The following is an 18,453-nucleotide window of genomic DNA, read 5'->3' as shown; positions in this document are numbered from 1 at the left end:
GCAAAATACAAGTATAAAGTCTGTGCATTTTGACAAGGCCGTAGCCAAGGAGCCAACATTGAGAGAGACAAAATCTGCCAGGAGGTCTGGGGGTCAGGAAAAAAATTAAAAATTTGAAAACTAATGCAGTAAATGAACACCCAGAACTGCAGTACATTGCAGTATGAGAACTCATAGTAATAAAAATGGCAATTTGTCAAGTTTATTTATAATTCTGATGACATTTACTAATGATTATTTTGGACAGTGCTGCGTGGTTGCGTTATATCATTACTACCTTGCATTTGTAAGATGCAAGGCTTTGCAAGCTCAGCTATAACTACAAAATATGTCATAATCCCCCTCTTTTTCATAGACGCAGTGTCTGCACCATGTCTGGTGTGGTCAAATAGACTGGAAACAAATAACATAAAATGCAAAAAAATATAAAAGCGTTAGAGGTCATATGTGCAGGTCTTGAATATCAGCACTGAAGGTGAGTCCTAACATTCCTTATAGTAATGCTGATGTATTCCCAATGGGGGGCAGCATTGGACATCAGATCTTACATGACTGTGACTGCTGAATCTCAAGTGATAACAGTTTGAGAAACTCATTAAAAATGAGGCTACTGCACATTCCAATGGTTTTTGCACGCCATTAGTCAATATAATGATTAGACTGTGATTACATAATGAGCCATGCGAGTTGTTTTTGAGTGACTTTTGAATATTCATTCTATTTTATTATCTGATAATGAATATTGAGTACAACCCATCTAATTTATGAGAGCTGCTGTACCCTGCTGGTGTAGATTTGTCACTGACATGAATTGGAAAAATATTTGGAATCTCCTCACTAATAAAGTAAGGGAAGTTTCGTTGAAAATCATACATACTGGTAGATATTATTCTACAAGACATTCTCTTCTTAGGTTTAAGAAAGACATTTGTGTTAACTGTTAAATGTGAAAATGTGGCAATGTCCCTACTCAAACAAGTACTGGGAAGAGGTATCCCAGTATATTGTTGATAACATTGAGTCTGAATTTCCTCTTTACTGAGAAAATATACTGTTTGGTATCTACAATAAAAAATATATATATTTTTTAAAAGGAACTAATATATATATATTTTAGCAAAGTATTCAGCCATTCCAAAGCTGTATTTATAGAATTTGAGAATGAAACAACACAGCAAATGAAGACAACTTTTAATTCCTAAAATAAGAAAGCTGCAAAAGCCATTTATTTGTGCTCCTGGTTCAATGTTTTCATTTAAGATTCCTCCTGGCTCTGATGTTGTTTTGTTTGTATTATGTAGGCATGATTTCATCCAAAAGTTAGGCCTACTATATGGTTTAGCTAGACCGGGGTTTCAAACTCATTTTAGTTCATGGGCCAGGCCAGTAAAACGACTGCATAATAACCTATAAACAACAACAACAACAACAACAATCTTCCACATTCAGTCAGTCTGCTACTCACTTTCATTACATGTGACTTTTTTCATAATTTTCCACTAAAGTGAAGCTGTTGAAGCAGCAGGTTAAGTTATCCCCTGCCTTACAGTACAAAGTTTTGTCAGTGCCTCAGCAGCAGGGTTCTGCTAATACAGTTTTAAGATATAAGTCTGATACAGATTATTTTGCACTTTAGATGCTGGTGTACAATATTTTACGCAATGTTCAATATCTGCAAACATGACCACAGTAAGTATGCATTGTTATTTCAGAGAGCTGTATTCTGGTCAGCATTTTACATGAAGTATCTACTCACTGTTTAACTTGCTCGGCCTTCACATGTGCATCAGCATGAGGTGTCCAAAGTCATCTAGTGGGCCAGATTGGACCCTTTGGCACTCTGGCCCCAGGGCCATATGTTTGACACCCCTGAACTAGACCTGCACACGCATACATTAAAAACACTTTAAGACATAATGGGTTGTATGTTGATATATCCAAGAAAAGATAAAATAAATGTCTATGATTTCTATGCACACAAACCTATCTGTATTCCTATCCAAGTAAATGTTTTTGTTTCACATTAGAGTCTGTCATAGTCTGGTGAGGAATGCGGAGCTGCGTGTCAGCAGCAGCAGCAGGAGGGGGAGGAGGAGGAGGAGGAGGAAGTGCTGCAGGCAGCTGATAGGACGTTTGCTAGCTGTTAGCCTGCAGACGACGTTAGCGAACAATATGACACCAACGTCGCTCGGGCTAAGGACGTTTCAGCTAAAATGCTTTGCGAGTTTTAACACTACTCCCCGTGTCTTAGGAAGGGCAGTTCATATTCAGACGCTCACTCTAAACAAAGGCCAGCAAGACATTAGGACGGGTAACGTTTCTATTTGCAACATGTCAAGTGGATATTGACGTTAGCTTTGCTAGCTCGCCTAGCATCCTGTTACTGCTGTGACTTTAGCATGTTTTATTATTTATTGTGTGCTGAACGCCACCAACACTACACCACCAACACTACCTCTGCTTTATTCTCACACAATGCGTAAGTAAAATGGGGCTTATTGTTACACAGATATTGTATTGTGCTTTTGTTACGTACATTTTAAATGTAGGTTTCGGTGTTTGTTATAGGAGCTCTCGCGAGAACTTGTTTGTGCGACGCAATGTGGTGACGCCAGCGTTGCCATAGTTACAGAGCACACTTACTTCCTTGCCGATTTACTTATTACAATTTATTATCTCAGTGCAGTTAATGTAGCAGTTCTGTAGCAGGTTATATAAGCTATTAGACTTACTATCACTTTGTGTTGTGGTGTATAATACTTTAACTGTTCAAAGTAACGTGATTTAGGGGCGGGGCTAATTTGGCGCAACTTGCAGCGCGGGAAATTCGTTTTTAAATAGCAAGAGCGCCAAGAAACTGGAGCAGAAGCGTCAGAGGATTTTAGCTGTGCAGTAGTGTCTCCAATAGTTAGCTTTTAGTTCGTAAAAATCGTTTTTTAACTGTGCAAACTCTGCCAACATGCCTGTCCTGGAATTCACAGACGCATCTGCAATCTCTCCATCAAAGAGAGCAAGGACAGAGACAAAGCCTGCAGAAGACAGACCTGTCCTCAGGTTTGCTAAACTGTCTGAGCATGCCACGACACCTACCAGAGGATCCACTAAAGCAGCGGGATATGATTTGTACAGGTTGGTTATAACGTTACTTTGAATTAAAATGGTTAAAAGTATGTTTTGGGTTCACTAATAACTTAATCGTAGCAGCGTGTGCACGGTTTTAAATACTGTGACCACAAACATAAGTTTTAACAAGTCGATATAACGTTACAGTATGTGTGTTTGTAAAATCAAACTGTAAAGTCCAGGTGAAATGTTTGAACTCTTAGCTTGTGTTCCTACAGAGGTTGAATGTACTTGCTAAATGTTGCCCTGTATAAAGGTATCTGTTAAATGAATAGACAACCAGCTAAACATGCTTCTCTGAATTTAAACAGTGCATATGATTACACCATTGGTCCTATGGACAAGGCCGTTGTGAAGACAGACATCCAGATTGCAGTCCCACATGGCTGCTACGGAAGAGTTGGTGAGTGTTTTGCATACTGATGCAACTCTAGCATTACAGGTTTTTCCTGTTTGGTTCAGTGCATGCAAATTAAAACTAGATTATGTTACACAAGTTGCAGAACAGCAGGTCAAAACTGTCTCTTCCCATGTTTATTCTTCCTTCTCAGCACCAAGATCTGGACTGGCAGCAAAACACTTCATTGATGTTGGTGGTGAGTCTTGGCCCATGTGACCTACTTATGACGTGTGCAGATAATGTGTCAACCTTTGTCATGTCTCTAACGTCTCTGTATGTCCTCAGCTGGGGTTGTAGATGAAGACTACAGAGGGAATGTGGGAGTTGTGCTCTTCAACTTCAGCAAGGAGACATTTGATGGTGAGTTGTGGCATCAGTGAAATATATCATCACCTTTTTATATTAAAGGTACCAAGAATACCCATAGATTTTACTAGTAGGGTCAAAGCCATAATGTCCATGCTTCTATTTGAACTTTTTCTGGAGGAGCATGATGATATAAGGCTAGAGTGAAAACGTTCAATTTAATGATAATGAGAGGGTGTCATCATTCATGAGATTGTTTAAATCTGCCTCACGTCCCTTTGAGTTATGACAATCAACTGTCTGCTGACGAATATCACCAAAAATCTGACATGTACATATGAGGTCATATCTGATACAAAAATTGCATACATACTGACATTGCCTTCCTTTTACATTTTCTTGATTTAAGAGAACATAAAACTGGTTAAAAGTAATCTGAAAATATTTTTTAAAATGTTCAAACCTGTAGTTTATTTTTTTAAGCTCTATATTAAGTTCAACTTGTTGAAATATTTTGCTGTCCATATTTATTTAGAGTTTGCTGCATCCTGCAAAGATGACATGAAAGTAGTTTGTACAGATCTAAAGATGAAGCAAATATGTGCAGTTTCCAAATGATTGTCTAATCTCCTTCTGTTCCTCTTCGCAGTGAAAAAGGGCGACAGAGTTGCGCAGCTGGTGTGTGAGAGAATCTGTTACCCAGAACTGGAGGAGCAGAAGGTAAACTGCGAGTTCAGAAGCTGAAACACACACGTATACACTCTATTGCCAGTTTATTAGGTACATTAGGCTAAAACTAATGCAGACTAATACAACAACCCTGTAGTAAATCCTACCTTTGCGAAGGTTACAATGTTCAGTTTTTGTTGAAACTGTTTTTAAAGAGGTTTTTATTCAACTGTAAGAAGTGTTTCTATTTAGTATATCCCTTTTTATATCAACGAAGATAGGTTAAAAAAACAGGAATACCTCTGCAATGCAACAGCACAATGAACAACAACCTCCAAAATGATCATTACCTTTTAATCAACACCTCTCTAAAACAGATTGAACAAAAACAAAACATTATAACCTTCATGGTTGTAGGGTTTATTACAGAACTGTTGTATTAAGGCAAGAATCAGATAAGAAATCCACAAATTAAATCTGCAATGTTTCACTCTAACAGATCTTGATCAGGCAAAATAGCTGGGAGCTTTTAATACACTGCCAATGTGACGTCTAATTATTGCCTTAATTTTTGGATGTGCCCTTTACCCTTCTTGTTTTAAAACTGTTAGACTCCATTGGTTTTGCTAAGTGTACCTAATAAACTGGCAACTTTGTGTACTTAACTACTATTAAGATTTTCCATTGAATGTTTGGCTTTACTGCAGTATGTATCATCAGATTAGTTTAAAATTCTAAATCCAAAAATGCATGGCTGTGTTCTTTTCAGACGCTCGATGAGACGGAGCGTGGAGACAGAGGCTTTGGATCAACTGGACGCAACTGAAAGCAATAAATATATGTCAGATGTATGTGTTAAATAAAGTTTGTGGTTTTGTACTTTTGAGAGTCTTGAGTCTTTACTGGGATTGTTACAGTTTTGAGTTCTGTTTTATGCACAAAAGATGTTTTCTAAACCTCCACATGGGGGCAGTGCAGGACAAGAGTTGCATCGCAACCTGATGAGTAATCCTGAACATGTTAAGCTCAGCTACATAACTGAGGTTCCTTTGGATTAATGTGAGTTTCACTAGCTAAAACATTCAGATCATGTTGCACCTCACTTGGGTTAAACACAGCTGAAGAAAAGGGGATTTCAAACATGAAGCTCACAGCTGTCCGTTGAAATTTGTTACATTCAATCTGGATAAAGGGGAAAGCACAGCAGTGAATACATATACACCAAAAATATGTTTTTATTGTGAATTTACAACTAAACCCTCACTGATGTGAACAGAGAACACAGACTGGTGTCAGGCTGGTCCGTGGCAATGCAGCACTGATTGTATTTGTGAGAGAATGTGTGGCCACGAAGACCTCAGTGCATAATCATGAAGGCCCAGGTTTGGCATCATCAATGTGTTGTGTGTGTGTATGTGTGTGCAGGTGTGTGCGAGTGTATGTATACACAGTTTACAAAGGAAGTAGTTGGTCATTATAAGCACCATTACAAACCCCTCTATTCCAGGGGCTTCCTCTAGTTTACAAATGCTTCATAGATTAAAAGTGGCATCGATTATTACAGTATAAACACAATTTACATGTAGTATAGAGGAGAGCAGACAGGCTATGAAGCTAGCTGTTACTGTTGCAAAGACATGAAATCTTCAGAATGACCAAGGGGATTGTATCTTGTTGACTACTGAGTTTTGAATAGTAGTACAGTGCATTCAGAAGTCTATGTGGATGTGTTGCTAGCACCAGTAAATATGAATTATTCTAGTCAGTAGGAAAGATGGAAAAGCATAGTTTAAATATGCAGTAGGAGTCATTCAAGCTCAGACATGGCTACATCTCAATAGTCCATAGTGGGTTCCTTTCCTCTCCTAAACATTCTCTAATAATCTTTTTGTCATCTTCACTCCATTAAACTAATATCTGGGGAAGGAAAAGTGTGTTTACGTTAATGTATCCAGGTTTGTTCAGTCATTTACCTGAGGGGAGGAAATGAATTTATTGCAGACTATTGGGACTCACCCTTTTCTTCCACCTAAGATGAGTTCTAAAAAACTCTGCCTTTAGAGCTTTCTGCAGTCCTCATGCCCTTCAAAGTGGCACCTGATTCCACATATCATCATACAACATTAAACCCTACAATTAAAAACCATTCACACTCTCAATAGTGCTTTACACAAAGAGCTGAAGTTGTGTCAGGGCAATATGGCCTTCATTTGACTTTCATACTGCCTCACTCAGCTGGCATTTTCCACAGAAATTGTATCTATGATATGTAGAATCATCTTTGGCATTCAAATGACGCAGTCCCCCCCCCACCCCACCCCCTTCTTGTCTCTTTGGTGGCGAGCCCTTCTCCCTGTCGGAGCAAGTAGAAGTTGCCCCTGAACCGCTGATCCAGAGTCAGAGATGTTTGGCCTTTTTGGAAGTGTGAGCCTGACACTGGATTAGCAGCCGCTGGCAACATCTGCCTGTCTCAGTCTTGTGATGGTTAATGGAGGATGATCTGCACCCTCATCTTCAGTATCTCTCCCAGCTGTCCTGTGAGGTAGTCTTTATCGTGTCGGTCCTCCAGCTCAGCCAGCTCCTTCTTCCTGTAGAGGGGCATGCTGCTGATCTGAAGGTAGTACGCCCCTGGGGGGAGGGCCTTCTTCTTGCTCAGATGCAGGTAGCTGACGCCCTCTCTCTGGTTGATCTTGAAGTAGCCGTCATCGTTTCCGTAGTCGATGTTGTACCGCACGTGGTCGCTGAGGGTGGATAAGGCTGGGGTGAACTCAAGGATGTGGTCGCGGCTGCTCAGGTCGCTGATGTTCAGGTGGAACTGCAGGGTGTCCTCGATGTCCACGCTGGCCAGGCTGACCTTGTCCTCAGTCAGCTGCAGAAAGAAAATGTGGTTCACATGAATTTAGTGGATATAAGACATGTGTCCTACAGTACAGTATGTTTACTATAATTAATAAAGACAGAGAAAGGAACAAGGAGTTAAAACGTACATACAAACAGTGCTGTTGCCATGACTTTAACAATAGTGAGGTCCTGAGTTCTGTCAGTGCAACCCTTTCACCTTCAGAAAGCTTTAACAAGAAACCAAAGGGAAGGTTTCTAACATTTTTTCAACCCTGGACTGTATATAGAGATGGAAAACATTGCTCTACTTCCTTCCACTGTACAAAAGTAAAGCCAAAATATCCTGGATACCGTGCGCCATCTTGCACTGGTGACATCATATGGAGCCAGAGTCTGCAAGTTCCCACCCATACATCTGTCCAACCAATCGCAAGCACCACCATTATCTTAAGCATACCGACTTGCACACATAGCCGTCAATTATGACATCACACCTCCTTTTTATAGAATCTAATTACTAATAATTAAACTTATCAGAAAAATTAGCACTTGAGCATACATTGCATGACAAGAACTACCTAAAATGGCAGAAACTATCTTCTGCAAAAATGTATTTAACATGTTCTTTGATTTTTTTGGTTGGGCACATGATCCATGTACTAACGTGAAGGGGTGGGGTTTATGACCTATGCTGCAGTCTACTAGGCTAGGGGGCAATCAAGATGTTTTAGTTCTCTATTGGGGAGCTGTCATGTCGTCTGTCTTTATTATACAGCCTGAGTTTAAATATATTTTCGATAAATTTTATTTCCTGACATGAACATCGAAATGCTTTGACAAGGCCTTTTCCACGCTGCCCATAATAAATTTCTGGAGGGTAAATGCTAAATCCTTTATTCATACCTTATTATTTTATCCTAAAAGTAGTAAAATCTATACATATTTAGTCAAATTATTGGAATCAGTTTATGAAACAACTTGCCTGTTTGAAAGAATACCCACAAAAATTATCATTTGTATAACAATTACTCACCCTGTCTTCTGCTGAATTTGTAAGAAAACTTAATTTGCTTTGTTTTGTCACATGCCTCAACGGTGAATGAAAACTCCAACAACAGAAAACATTCTTGATAAATTGAAGTAAAGGGGGCAGAGATTAACAACAGCAAAACTATATCAAAGTATATGTTTACAAACTCTCACACAACTCATGCAATATGAGTCAAGTCACATTTATCCAGTCGTATGATCAGGACTTCCACATAAACAGTGTCGAGCACAAATGAGTAACATGCCTAGGCAAGCACATGCGTTTGAACTTCGCACAATGAAATGCATGAGTAGAGTTCAAACGGACTCTTTTACCCAGGCACGCTATGCATATGCTGAAGTGCTTTAAATAGCAAGGTTTCAACAAAAATGTATGTTTGGAGAGTACTGAGTATATGACTGGATAAATGAGATTTGGATTATACTGCACAAGTTTTGTGAGAGTTTGTATCGCTCAAGTGCCAAAAACTGCAGTTCTTTGAATGGCCACTTGAGGCTGGCTCCAAAAGCGAGTCAATCCCCATAGACTCCCATGTAAAAAATGACCAACTTCACAGCAGAAATAAACATGTTTACAGCCTGGGGGGGGGCGGTGTTTATGTAACTCAGCACATTTAAATGTTGTTACACATATTTAAGGGTGGATGCTTTAAGTGAGGCACTGCTGCTGCTGTTACATCCACCCCTCGCTCCTCCACAGCTCAACCTTCACATCCACATATGGTCACTACTGGCTTCAAAACAGCAAGATGGTGATGGCGGAAATGCTGAACTTGAGGCTTCAAAATGGCAGTCGACATACCAATAGACACAAGTTTCTCCAGTTTTGGATTTTTGGTTCATCACTGAGGTGTGCCACCCCACCTTCGTTATCTTGGCACACCTCAGTGATGAAGTGAGTAATTTGTATACAAATGATAATTTGTTAAACTATTCCCTCAAGTTTTTAATTGTTGAATGTTAAGGCCTGTAAAGTTCCCCTGAAGAATAAAAAGGACATGGCCTTGGTGTCTTCAGTGGTTGCCACAGCCCTGCATGCTGCATACAGACAGACAGATTACCTGCACATCTTCCACAGGATCCTCCTGTGTTGAGTTGGTGCTGCGACGTTTGCGTCCCTTCTTGGGATAGCCGTTGATCTTACACTCATAGCAGGCCTCAGGAGACAGAGAGTTATCATCCACCTCACCTCCCTGTCCACCACTGGAGCCAGCACTAGTAAAGCCCAGACCTGTGACACAGTGCCTGAAAAGAAAAGACAAAGCCATCAGTCAACCAGAATCTTCGACAAGCAGCTTTCAAACACAGTCAGTCACTCACGTACCCTTGTCCTGCACGGAAATATCCAGGTGGACATGCACAGAGGTAGCCCCCGTCCGTGTTGGAGCAGCCAAACTTGCAGGGGTTCTGGCTGGAGGAGCACTCGTTGACATCTGTGCAGCCTCCGCCTGCCTGCTCGAAGCCGGTGGGGCAGAGACAGCGGAAGCTCCCCAGGGTGTTGTGGCATGACGCTCCCCCGCAGATCTGGCTGTTCAGACACTCGTTCTCATCTGGGTCACAGGAAGTTGACGGGAAGTAAACAAACAAGAGGTCGTTCCAGTTAAAGGGCACAAACAATGCTGGGAAAATCTGCCACGAACACTGTAAATATGTGGAGAGATTCAGACTAAAATTAGAGGTTTAGCAAACAAAAGCTCTTTATTTTGGGGTACACACCGACACACACACACTGTATCACACTTTCATCTATGCCTGAACTACACTTTTATGTACTTACAGATTTTGGTGTTGTGTCTCTCCTTCAACAGGTTTCTTTGTCCCTTCAGAGTGAGATACTTTCATACGCCTCACAGGGTCTCTCTTGTTACCCTCTTAGTTATTTAAATGAATTAAGCATGCATTTATAATTAATCTTTTTGGGGGTTGTGAGTAGGATATTGAGCATTTATTTTTAACACCACTTTTCCTTTTCTCATGACCTTACCACAAAGGGAAGGGTTGAACTTCCAGAGGAACGGAAAAACATTTTCAGCATATTTATATTTTAAGAGTGGCAGGAAAGAGGTGAAGGATGGATAACTTTGTTTTAAAAAGGCTCCAGGCTGGGCTGTAGTCCAGAACATCAAGGCTGCATGGTACATACTTTGGCAGGCAAGTCGTCAGGATGCCCCTAAAGGAAAGAATTTTTATGTTTGCTGATAAAAAGAACAGCGGTATAACTCACCCACACACTGGTTCCACTGGTAGTGCTGTAGGTAGCCCTGTGGACAGCTGCACCTGTATCCACCCACCAGGTTCTGACAGCCATGCTGACACCTGTGGTTCCCATCACACTCATCCATATCTGTCAGGCACAAACACACAACAAAACTACAGTCAGGGCCTTTTTTTCTGGGATAAATCAGCTGATACTGAGGTTGGTAACATTTGTTGTCGGACCTTCACAGCCTTGTCCACTGGGATCTAATGAGAATCCCCGCTGGCACTCGCAGTTGAAGCTCCCTGGAGTGTTCTGGCAGGCACCGTTGGAGCCGCACAGATTGGGGTCTGTTGCACATTCATTGTTGTCTACACAGAGAGGAGGGAAGGTTCAGACCAGGGTAAAACTGGAAACATGATACAAAGACTGATTATAACCCTGATTTGGATGTGCAGAGTCATTTTAAAATTCATGGAAAGTCGACGTTAGTTCCAAAATATTGTGCAGATCCACCATGAACTGTTGGTGCAAATGAGCTCACCGTCTGCAGGGGTTTAGGAATACAACCTCTCACCTACTGATTTGATCTCAGACCAGAAGAGGTAATCAGAAACATCAGAGTGTTAAAGTTCGTCTGGGACCTTGGGAAAAACAGCGTGACGAAATAAACCAAACACATCACCCATTTAAAAGCTTTTGTCAAACATCACAAAAACGTTTGACTGTTGTGACTACAAACCTGAACGCAATCATGTAGTTTAAGCAATTCAGCAACTAAGATGAAAGCAGAGAGGCCTGTAATCTTTAAGTGTCAGCTGTTTAATGTGTGATTCTGGGTCTTTACACAGTCTTTTAATGTGTAACCAGCTTTAGATCTTTGTTTGCTGAACAATCAACATGTGGGACATATTGTAGTGCTCAAAAGCATGGAGGGGCCACTTTCTCTAAGCACTACCTGGCAATCCAAAAAACGGATTTTAAACAAGCACTGCTTTACAGGAAGCGTCACTGTCAGTCAGTGTGACTGACAAATAGACACCTTAACCTTTTGTATACCGCATAAGGACACATAAACTTCTGTACAGCAGCAGCTTGACGGAGCAGATGTGTTGGAAGGAATAAGGTCTTAGGCCTGGTCTACATGGACATAGGTACTTCAGTAACGATCTCAAAAAAATCCTGTTCACACACGTTGTTATAAACAAAAACAAAAAAAAATCCATTCAGAAAACAATTGACAGTTGAAGCGCTGTCAAGAGCATGCCAAACCGACAGGCAGCAATATAGCCATGACATCATAACCCTAAATCTCTGCAAAGAAGGAGAGGATGTTGGTCAATCAGTAGTCTCGCCACCAGACAATCAGAGATCTCCGCCTTCTGATAGCCTGGGGACACTCCTTTCTAAAGTGTGTTTAACACACCAGAGAAAACGGCCGGCAACAAAGCAACACGTCTTGCTTTTTTTAAAAGTACACGCCCTCCCAGAAATGTGCGCTCCCCCTTTTCTCGTCCGCAAGGAAACAAACACACAGAGAGCTTGAAAATGGATGCCGAGAGATTTAACTGTTTTATCAAACGTGTGCTCAGTCCACAAGATTGTGGAAATGAAGGACTTACAGCGACTTTGTTTAAAACTTTTAACGCAGTCGGACTATATTTATGAGCACAAGAGTTCAGTGAGCCACCGAAGGACCGCCCTGTGGATTTACTATTGGTTCTGCAACGTAGGGAGTTTTTTAAACTCTGAAATTGTATCCGCCCATCTAAACACAAAATCAGGGAGAAAGACATCAGTCTTTAGTTAAGCAAAGCATCTAAAGACTGACTTGTGAGTCTAGTCAATCAGCAGCCTGAAAACTGAAAACTGAGTCACTGAAAGTCTTCACCCTGGATGGAGTCTTATAGAAGGTTTGCTTTTAGTGACCTTAAATGCAGTTTGCATGTGGAGGAAAGGTGAAAATCCATAAAAAAAGCTTTCTTTACAAAAAAAAATATCTGAGTCCATGTGGACTAGGTCTTAGGCTACATCCACACAAATACATTTTCGTTTTAAAACATAAATATTGCTGCCTTTACACCTAGTGTCCACACTAATCCAGCATGTACAGACCCCTAAAATGGAGGAAAAAGCTGCTGATCCTGTTTTCATTTGAAAATTCTGGGGTTGCGTTTTAGTCTGGACGGATGGAAACAGAGACTTTTGAAAACAATGACGCAGACATTCATGTTCGCTTGCTGACTGGGTCTCAACAATCGAGCCAAAACATTATAGCTAGGCCTACAAACCTTTTGTATCAGTCGTTTACCTTCCTCTGGCAATGGATAATGCTCCTAGTAATGCCCTTATATGTTGCCAAATTAGCGTTAAAGCAACTACCAATCTGTTTTTCGCTGACTTGACTGCCTTATTTTCATGTAACTTTGATTAAGTGTTTCACCTTGTCGTCAGTCCTCGCGAAGAAATCTCTGGTCTTACTTACTTTTCTATCAGATTATTTTTTATTAGTAAGCAACCAACGGCAGACAATCTGCTTCCTGTTTACATGCATGCCCAGTATATACGAATGGTAATGTGATATGCATTTTCAGACACTGGGTATGGACAGAGATGATTTCTGAAATGGTGCTAAAATGCTTTTATATACAGAGATAGTTCTCATTTGAAAAAAATGTTTTAAAATGGAAACATATTAGCGTGGATGCAGCCTTACATCAGTATTATTGCAGTATTTTACAATGTGTCAGATCAATAACAATGTTCTTGACTAATGAGCACCTGCCCTGAAAGAGTTTGAGGTTTAGTGTGCTACACTTAAGTAAATCAGGGGTAGTTACTGAGGTATGAGTTGTTTTATGTCACACCCATGTTTCTCCAACCTCCTTAAATTAATAACACGTCCACACCTACTGTATGTCATGATTTGCCTGGGGTTATTCCTATGGTCAAAACTGAGGGTTCCCTGTCTGTGATTTGATGTGAGGTCATGGGAGCTGCTTTATGGTCTGGAAAAAAAACGCTTGTGGTAGTCATGGCAATGCACTGCAAAGTTCCATAACAAAGCATTGCTAAGCTGCCATGACTCCAACCCAGTCCAGCCTAATAAGATCAGTGTGATATCAGCCGGAGTCCATTAACTCGGAACGAGAGTTAGTAAAGGTTAGACAAGAGGGTGGTTCAGGGGTCTTTTATGAGCTGGGCTGGGAGATACTCGAAGACATTACACTGTGGGAGAACATACTGTGTGTGCATTTGACACGACATGGGAGTGGAGGCTGAATTCTTTTAAGCCACCGTCCCTTTTGGGAATACAAAGTTGCATAAAGAGTGTTTCTCATTACAAAACATTTGGATGTGCAGTATAACTACATTCTTCATGTGTTATATTTACCAATGCAGGCAGTATGATGCTGGGTGAAGCCAGGCGGACATTTGCAGGTGAACCCACCGATGGTGTTAACACATAAGAACTGACAGTTGTGCTGTTTGGTCGAACACTCATCCAGATCTGAAAAAGAGGAGAAGTAGTACAACATAAATCCAGCTATAAATTTAACTGAAAAGTTCAAACTGCTTTAACAGTTTATGTAGTGCGTTTAAGATCCTGTGGTAGGAGAAGCATCAGATAACTACATGTACTACTGTATGGGCGCTGCTCTTTTCTGTGAGTCAAATTCCAGTCCTTCTACAGTCACTGACCTACAAATGAACTGCAAATGAACCAGACACCGGAAACATGGAGGGGGACTGCAGAGGGGGAAAAACTAAAGCTATGGTAAATAAAGATGAAAAGAGGACCTCAAAACTTGAACACCAAGAGCACACTTGTTTAGACTCACAAACAGGTCTGATAAACAGAAACACTGCCAGATGCGCTGTGTCACAGGCTCTGAATGTAGGGTACACGTTCATGAGCAGACGCATGCACGTGGACACACCGGTCCAAATAGAGCGTCTCGGGACAGTGAGCAGAACACTGGCAGAGGGCCCGGCCCACTCAGCACTACAGTGTTTCTAACCTGGAAACTAAGTCAGGCAAAAACTTCAGCTATATTGTCCTCGAGGGGATATTTGTCTTGCAGCCAAGTACCTGCTTCTGGTCGCCCTCTTTCCGAGAGCATCCTGCTGAACTCAAGTGATCTGAGCAGAGCTGGGCTTAAAGGTTCAGTGTGTAAGATTTAGGGAGATTTAGTAGCATCTAGCGGTGAGGATTGTAGATTGCAACCTGCTGAAATTTCTCCCGGTTAGAATTACTTTGGTGTTTATTGTTCAGGAGGTTTTTAGCAGGAGCTGAATTATCTGCAGAGGTCTCTTCTACTCCAAAACAAACCTATACCAGGCAATTAAAACCGTTAAAAGCACTAAATAATGCAGTTTTACATGACAACTCAGTGTTTCTCCTATGCTGTTTGACACGTCACAGCTCGCCCAGCACCTGCTATGCGTGCTCATCTTATTTCTGATCCAGAATTTAAGGTTTTTAACGGGAGCCGAATTATCTGCAGAGTTCTCTTCTTCTCCAAAACAAACCAATGATTTGAACCAGTAAAAATACTGAATAAAGCAGCTTCACGTTAAAAAAAAAATCTGTGTTTTTCCAATGCTCTTGTTGCGGAGGGGCTGCTAACGACAGTGGCTGATGCAGAAAAGCAAATGGCCCTATCTAGAGCCAGTGTTTGTCTTGTCTATTATGGGCTACTGTAGAAATATGGTGGTGCAATATGACGATCTTTGCAGACGAGGACCTGCTCCTGATGTCCATGTAAACTGCTCATTCTAAGCTAACCAAACCACGATTCTTATTTTCAGGTGATTATACACTAAAGAAAACATACATTATATTATATTCCATTTCTGCCAATATATCCCCATAAATCTACACACTGGACCTTTAATGTGGGCTACGTATGAATATTGTTTTGCAGTGAGTGTGTCACCTCTGCAGCTCTTTCCATCTTCTTGTAGGATGTATCCGCGGGGGCAGGAACAGAGGTAGCCTCCCTCTGTGTTCTTACAGATGAAGTTACATGGCTTCGGTGCCTGTATGCACTCATCCACATCTAGACGGAGAGAGAGAGGGTGATGGTCAGACAGTGAGAGGGAGAGAGTTTGATCCTGTAGCCATAAATTCCACAAGAGGAGATGATGAGACAGACAGACTCGGGCTGCATTTTTCAGGGGAGTGTGCGGGCAGTCCACCCACGTAGCTTTGTATCTTTACTAGACAGCAGGAATGAGAACGGGAGGTAGGCATTGTAGGGAAAGAGTCCATAAAGTGTAAGTGCTGGGGGTGGAATGAAGCCTTACCCACACACAGTGTGCCGCTGATGTCGTTAGTGTAGCCTGGTTTGCAGGTGCAGCTGTAGGAGCCCAAAGTGTTGATACACTGACCATTCTTGCACAAGTTGCCCATCACACGACACTCATCAATATCTGGATAGAAACAAAAAAAGTTAGCTCCACATAAAAAAGTCAAGACTGAATGGAAATAAGCACAAACTTCTTGTGTTTATTTGAATATCCCTAAGTGTTGTGTCAAGTTTAAAAGTATTGCTTTTTATCGGTAGTAAAAATGTTGTGAGCAGGGGCCCTTTAAAAAACACTGCCTGATGTTTCTTTTTTTCAAAAACAGATCAAACTGCATAATTGTTTTCTTGCTGTCTTCAGGGTTTGATTTGCTGATATCATAGCGAATAAATGCAATGCTTTCCTGCAGGCCTGTTTTAAATCTTGGATGCTGTAGCTTCCATGAAAACCAAGACAGGTTTTCAAAATGAATCCAGCTTTCTACTGCAAGTTACTATCATGAACTTCTTAGTTCACCAGAGGCACAAGAGAAAAAAGTTTTCTTTATGAATTCAGTGTAACATGGAGGTGAGTAAGCACGTGTTCCTTTAAGTTACATCTTTTCAGCAGTAAGATACCTCTGCCGTCAGTGGTGAAACCAGGTCCAAGAGGACACATTTTCTTGTACTGAGTGGTCCCGGGCAGGGGGCAGAGCTCACAGTTGGTGCCCCAGCCTCTACCTCCATCACAGCAACACTCCGACTTGGTCACCAAGTTCCTGTTACTCGAAGTCATCTGACACAGAGTGGTCAGAACTTCAGTGAAACAGAAGCCTTCGCGATTATCTGGAGGGTGGGAGAGACGGAGAAAGGAAACGTGAGAGCGAGACAAACAGACAGAAGGACAAACAAAGAGGTGGGCCTGAGGAAAGCAGACCAAACCACCCAGACAGGACCTGGCCTCAGAGAACCAGACACTAACAGATAACCCACATTGCTCTATCGCTACTGTCTGTAAGGAGGAAGATAGCCAAATAACCACAGAGCTAGCGGAATCTCCCTGGTGGTTTTCTCTCACTAAGTTCAGCACATCACGTCTATCCAAAAGTATATATTTAGATTAGGGAGGAAGGCTTTGAAAGGATTTCCTTGCCCCTATCTTGACAATTCCAGACACATGGTTTTTAATGAGACGGAGTCATGGAATGGTCAAATTACTTTCTTACCTCGTCAGCGAAGATTCACTAGCATAAAACATTTCTATTTAAATATAAAGGTCATAAAATCTGTAAATTTTTAATGTCTTGGGAGTAATGGTGGCTATGCTGAAGGTTTCCAAACTGCTAAGTAATGTGGGTGATTGAGTGAGATGTTCATCAGGTCCCTGTCTCAATGATTGGAACATGTTCACTTAATTTAAACAAGACCTATTATGCTTTTTTTCATTTTTTGTCATAATATTTCAACGGATGTTCATATTAAGCATGGCCAAAGTTTCACATAATGAGGTAAACATGTCTAGAAGTAATCCCTGTGAACAAAAATCTCAGGCTTCAGACCATTCTGAATACTTTGGCTACAAGCTGATGTCAGCTCGTGACAGATTTCTTTATATGGTCATCTGCTCTAGGCATGCTACTGCAAGTGTTTACATTATGTAGCCTACACTGCTATATGTAGCTGCATGCTAACGTCAGGAAAACGTGATCTCGGTTGCTGATGTTGTTAATTTCTCCCGATTTCAGATCACATTCCTGCTCAGACATGTCCAGTTGTGTTTAGAATTCTTTTATTGGTGATTTTTCACAGTAGAAAGTGCTTACACTCTGTTAAAGTCATTCCCCGGCTGCAATGATGGTGCAGAGACACCAAAAGTGCAGATTCGAAAGACCCTGAAACACTGACCAATCAGAGCAAACCAGGCCTTTTTTGGGAACTGGGGCTAGAGAGACAGGTGCTACATGCACTGACAATATTCCCCTACATTAGATGCACTATTACTTCTACTATATGATGCAATGTGTGCATGTGCAATACTACTTCACATTGTTACATCATATTCAGTACAACACCACCATTTTAGTTTTTTCCACCATTTTAGTTCATTTTTAGTAACTCTTGCACTTATCTTACTCCTATTGTTACTCTATTAAGCACTGGTTTTTGCTCCTGCTCCTTAAAAACACTTCTATCTTGTATGTTTTGCCAGAAATTTAATACTGTTTCTAAAACTGGGCCCAGTGAGCGACCCTGACCCGAGGAAACCACTGTTTGTGAATGGTTAAAATTGTGGTTACTGTACGTTATTTGAAGCATTCTCTGGCACAAAAATTTCCTTCGGGATAAATAAAGTACTGAACGGATCTGAAATGGAGCCTTCTCAAAAAGAGAGTAATCACAGGTGTTGAGTATGAGGAAAATTAAGTGTTTTTTGACCATTAAAGCATGTAAACATGTTCTGCAGAAAAATAAAATATCTTCTTGTGCATAAATTTGCAATTATAATAACACTGTTATGTTCATATCAACTAGACTAAACTAAAAAAGGATGCTACTAAATAAAAAGTGTTTTCTTCTGA

At 41.0% G+C, this 18,453-nt stretch overlaps 2 protein-coding genes across 5 annotated transcripts in view; one reads left to right on the top strand and one right to left on the bottom strand.

Moving 5' to 3' along the window:
• The first annotated feature begins 2,140 nt into the window (after positions 1-2,140).
• On the top strand, positions 2,141-5,377 carry dut (deoxyuridine triphosphatase). 4 transcript variants are annotated; one of them, XM_033638708.2, is made up of 7 exons: positions 2,141-2,311; positions 2,982-3,129; positions 3,435-3,526; positions 3,675-3,719; positions 3,809-3,883; positions 4,479-4,549; positions 5,268-5,377. In XM_033638708.2, exons 1-7 carry the CDS (start codon positions 2,173-2,175, stop codon positions 5,322-5,324), a joined length of 627 nt encoding a protein of 208 aa, XP_033494599.1. In that variant the 5' UTR covers positions 2,141-2,172; the 3' UTR covers positions 5,325-5,377. The 4 variants fall into 4 exon arrangements, with proteins under 4 accessions (XP_033494599.1, XP_078030411.1, XP_033494769.1 ...); XM_078174285.1 differs by having other exon boundaries at positions 2,142-2,290; XM_033638878.2 differs by lacking the exon at positions 2,141-2,311 and adding an exon at positions 2,318-2,479.
• Positions 5,378-5,715: 338 nt separating this feature from the next.
• The window catches only part of fbn1 (fibrillin 1), an 84,696-nt gene continuing 71,958 nt past the window's right edge, over positions 5,716-18,453 (bottom strand). The window contains exons 58-66 of the mRNA XM_033638592.2: positions 16,514-16,720; positions 15,897-16,022; positions 15,527-15,649; positions 13,981-14,097; positions 10,829-10,957; positions 10,614-10,733; positions 9,714-9,939; positions 9,451-9,634; positions 5,716-7,367 (exon numbers count right to left, since the gene is read on the bottom strand). Of these exons, the coding sequence (XP_033494483.2) occupies positions 6,984-7,367; positions 9,451-9,634; positions 9,714-9,939; positions 10,614-10,733; positions 10,829-10,957; positions 13,981-14,097; positions 15,527-15,649; positions 15,897-16,022; positions 16,514-16,720 (1,616 nt within the window). The 3' untranslated portion in view covers positions 5,716-6,983. The remainder of the gene's footprint in view (positions 7,368-9,450; positions 9,635-9,713; positions 9,940-10,613; positions 10,734-10,828; positions 10,958-13,980; positions 14,098-15,526; positions 15,650-15,896; positions 16,023-16,513; positions 16,721-18,453) is intronic.

The sequence above is a fragment of the Epinephelus lanceolatus genome, chromosome 2 (genome assembly GCF_041903045.1).
Source record: "Epinephelus lanceolatus isolate andai-2023 chromosome 2, ASM4190304v1, whole genome shotgun sequence".
Classification (NCBI taxonomy): Eukaryota; Metazoa; Chordata; class Actinopteri; order Perciformes; family Serranidae; genus Epinephelus; species Epinephelus lanceolatus.
This window is presented reverse-complemented; position numbering and strand designations above follow the sequence as displayed.

What these genes read in the sequence shown, in the direction of transcription:
- dut (XM_033638708.2), top strand. Translation starts at nt 2,173, where the DNA reads ATGACACCAACGTCGCTCGGGCTAAGGACGTTTCAGCTAAAATGCTTT. An exon ending in CCAGCAAGACATTAGGACGG is followed by an intron (nt 2,312 to 2,981) that starts GTAACGTTTCTA and finishes TGGAATTCACAG; the next exon opens with ACGCATCTGCAATCTCTCCA. An exon ending in CAGCAAGGAGACATTTGATG is followed by an intron (nt 3,884 to 4,478) that starts GTGAGTTGTGGC and finishes TCCTCTTCGCAG; the next exon opens with TGAAAAAGGGCGACAGAGTT.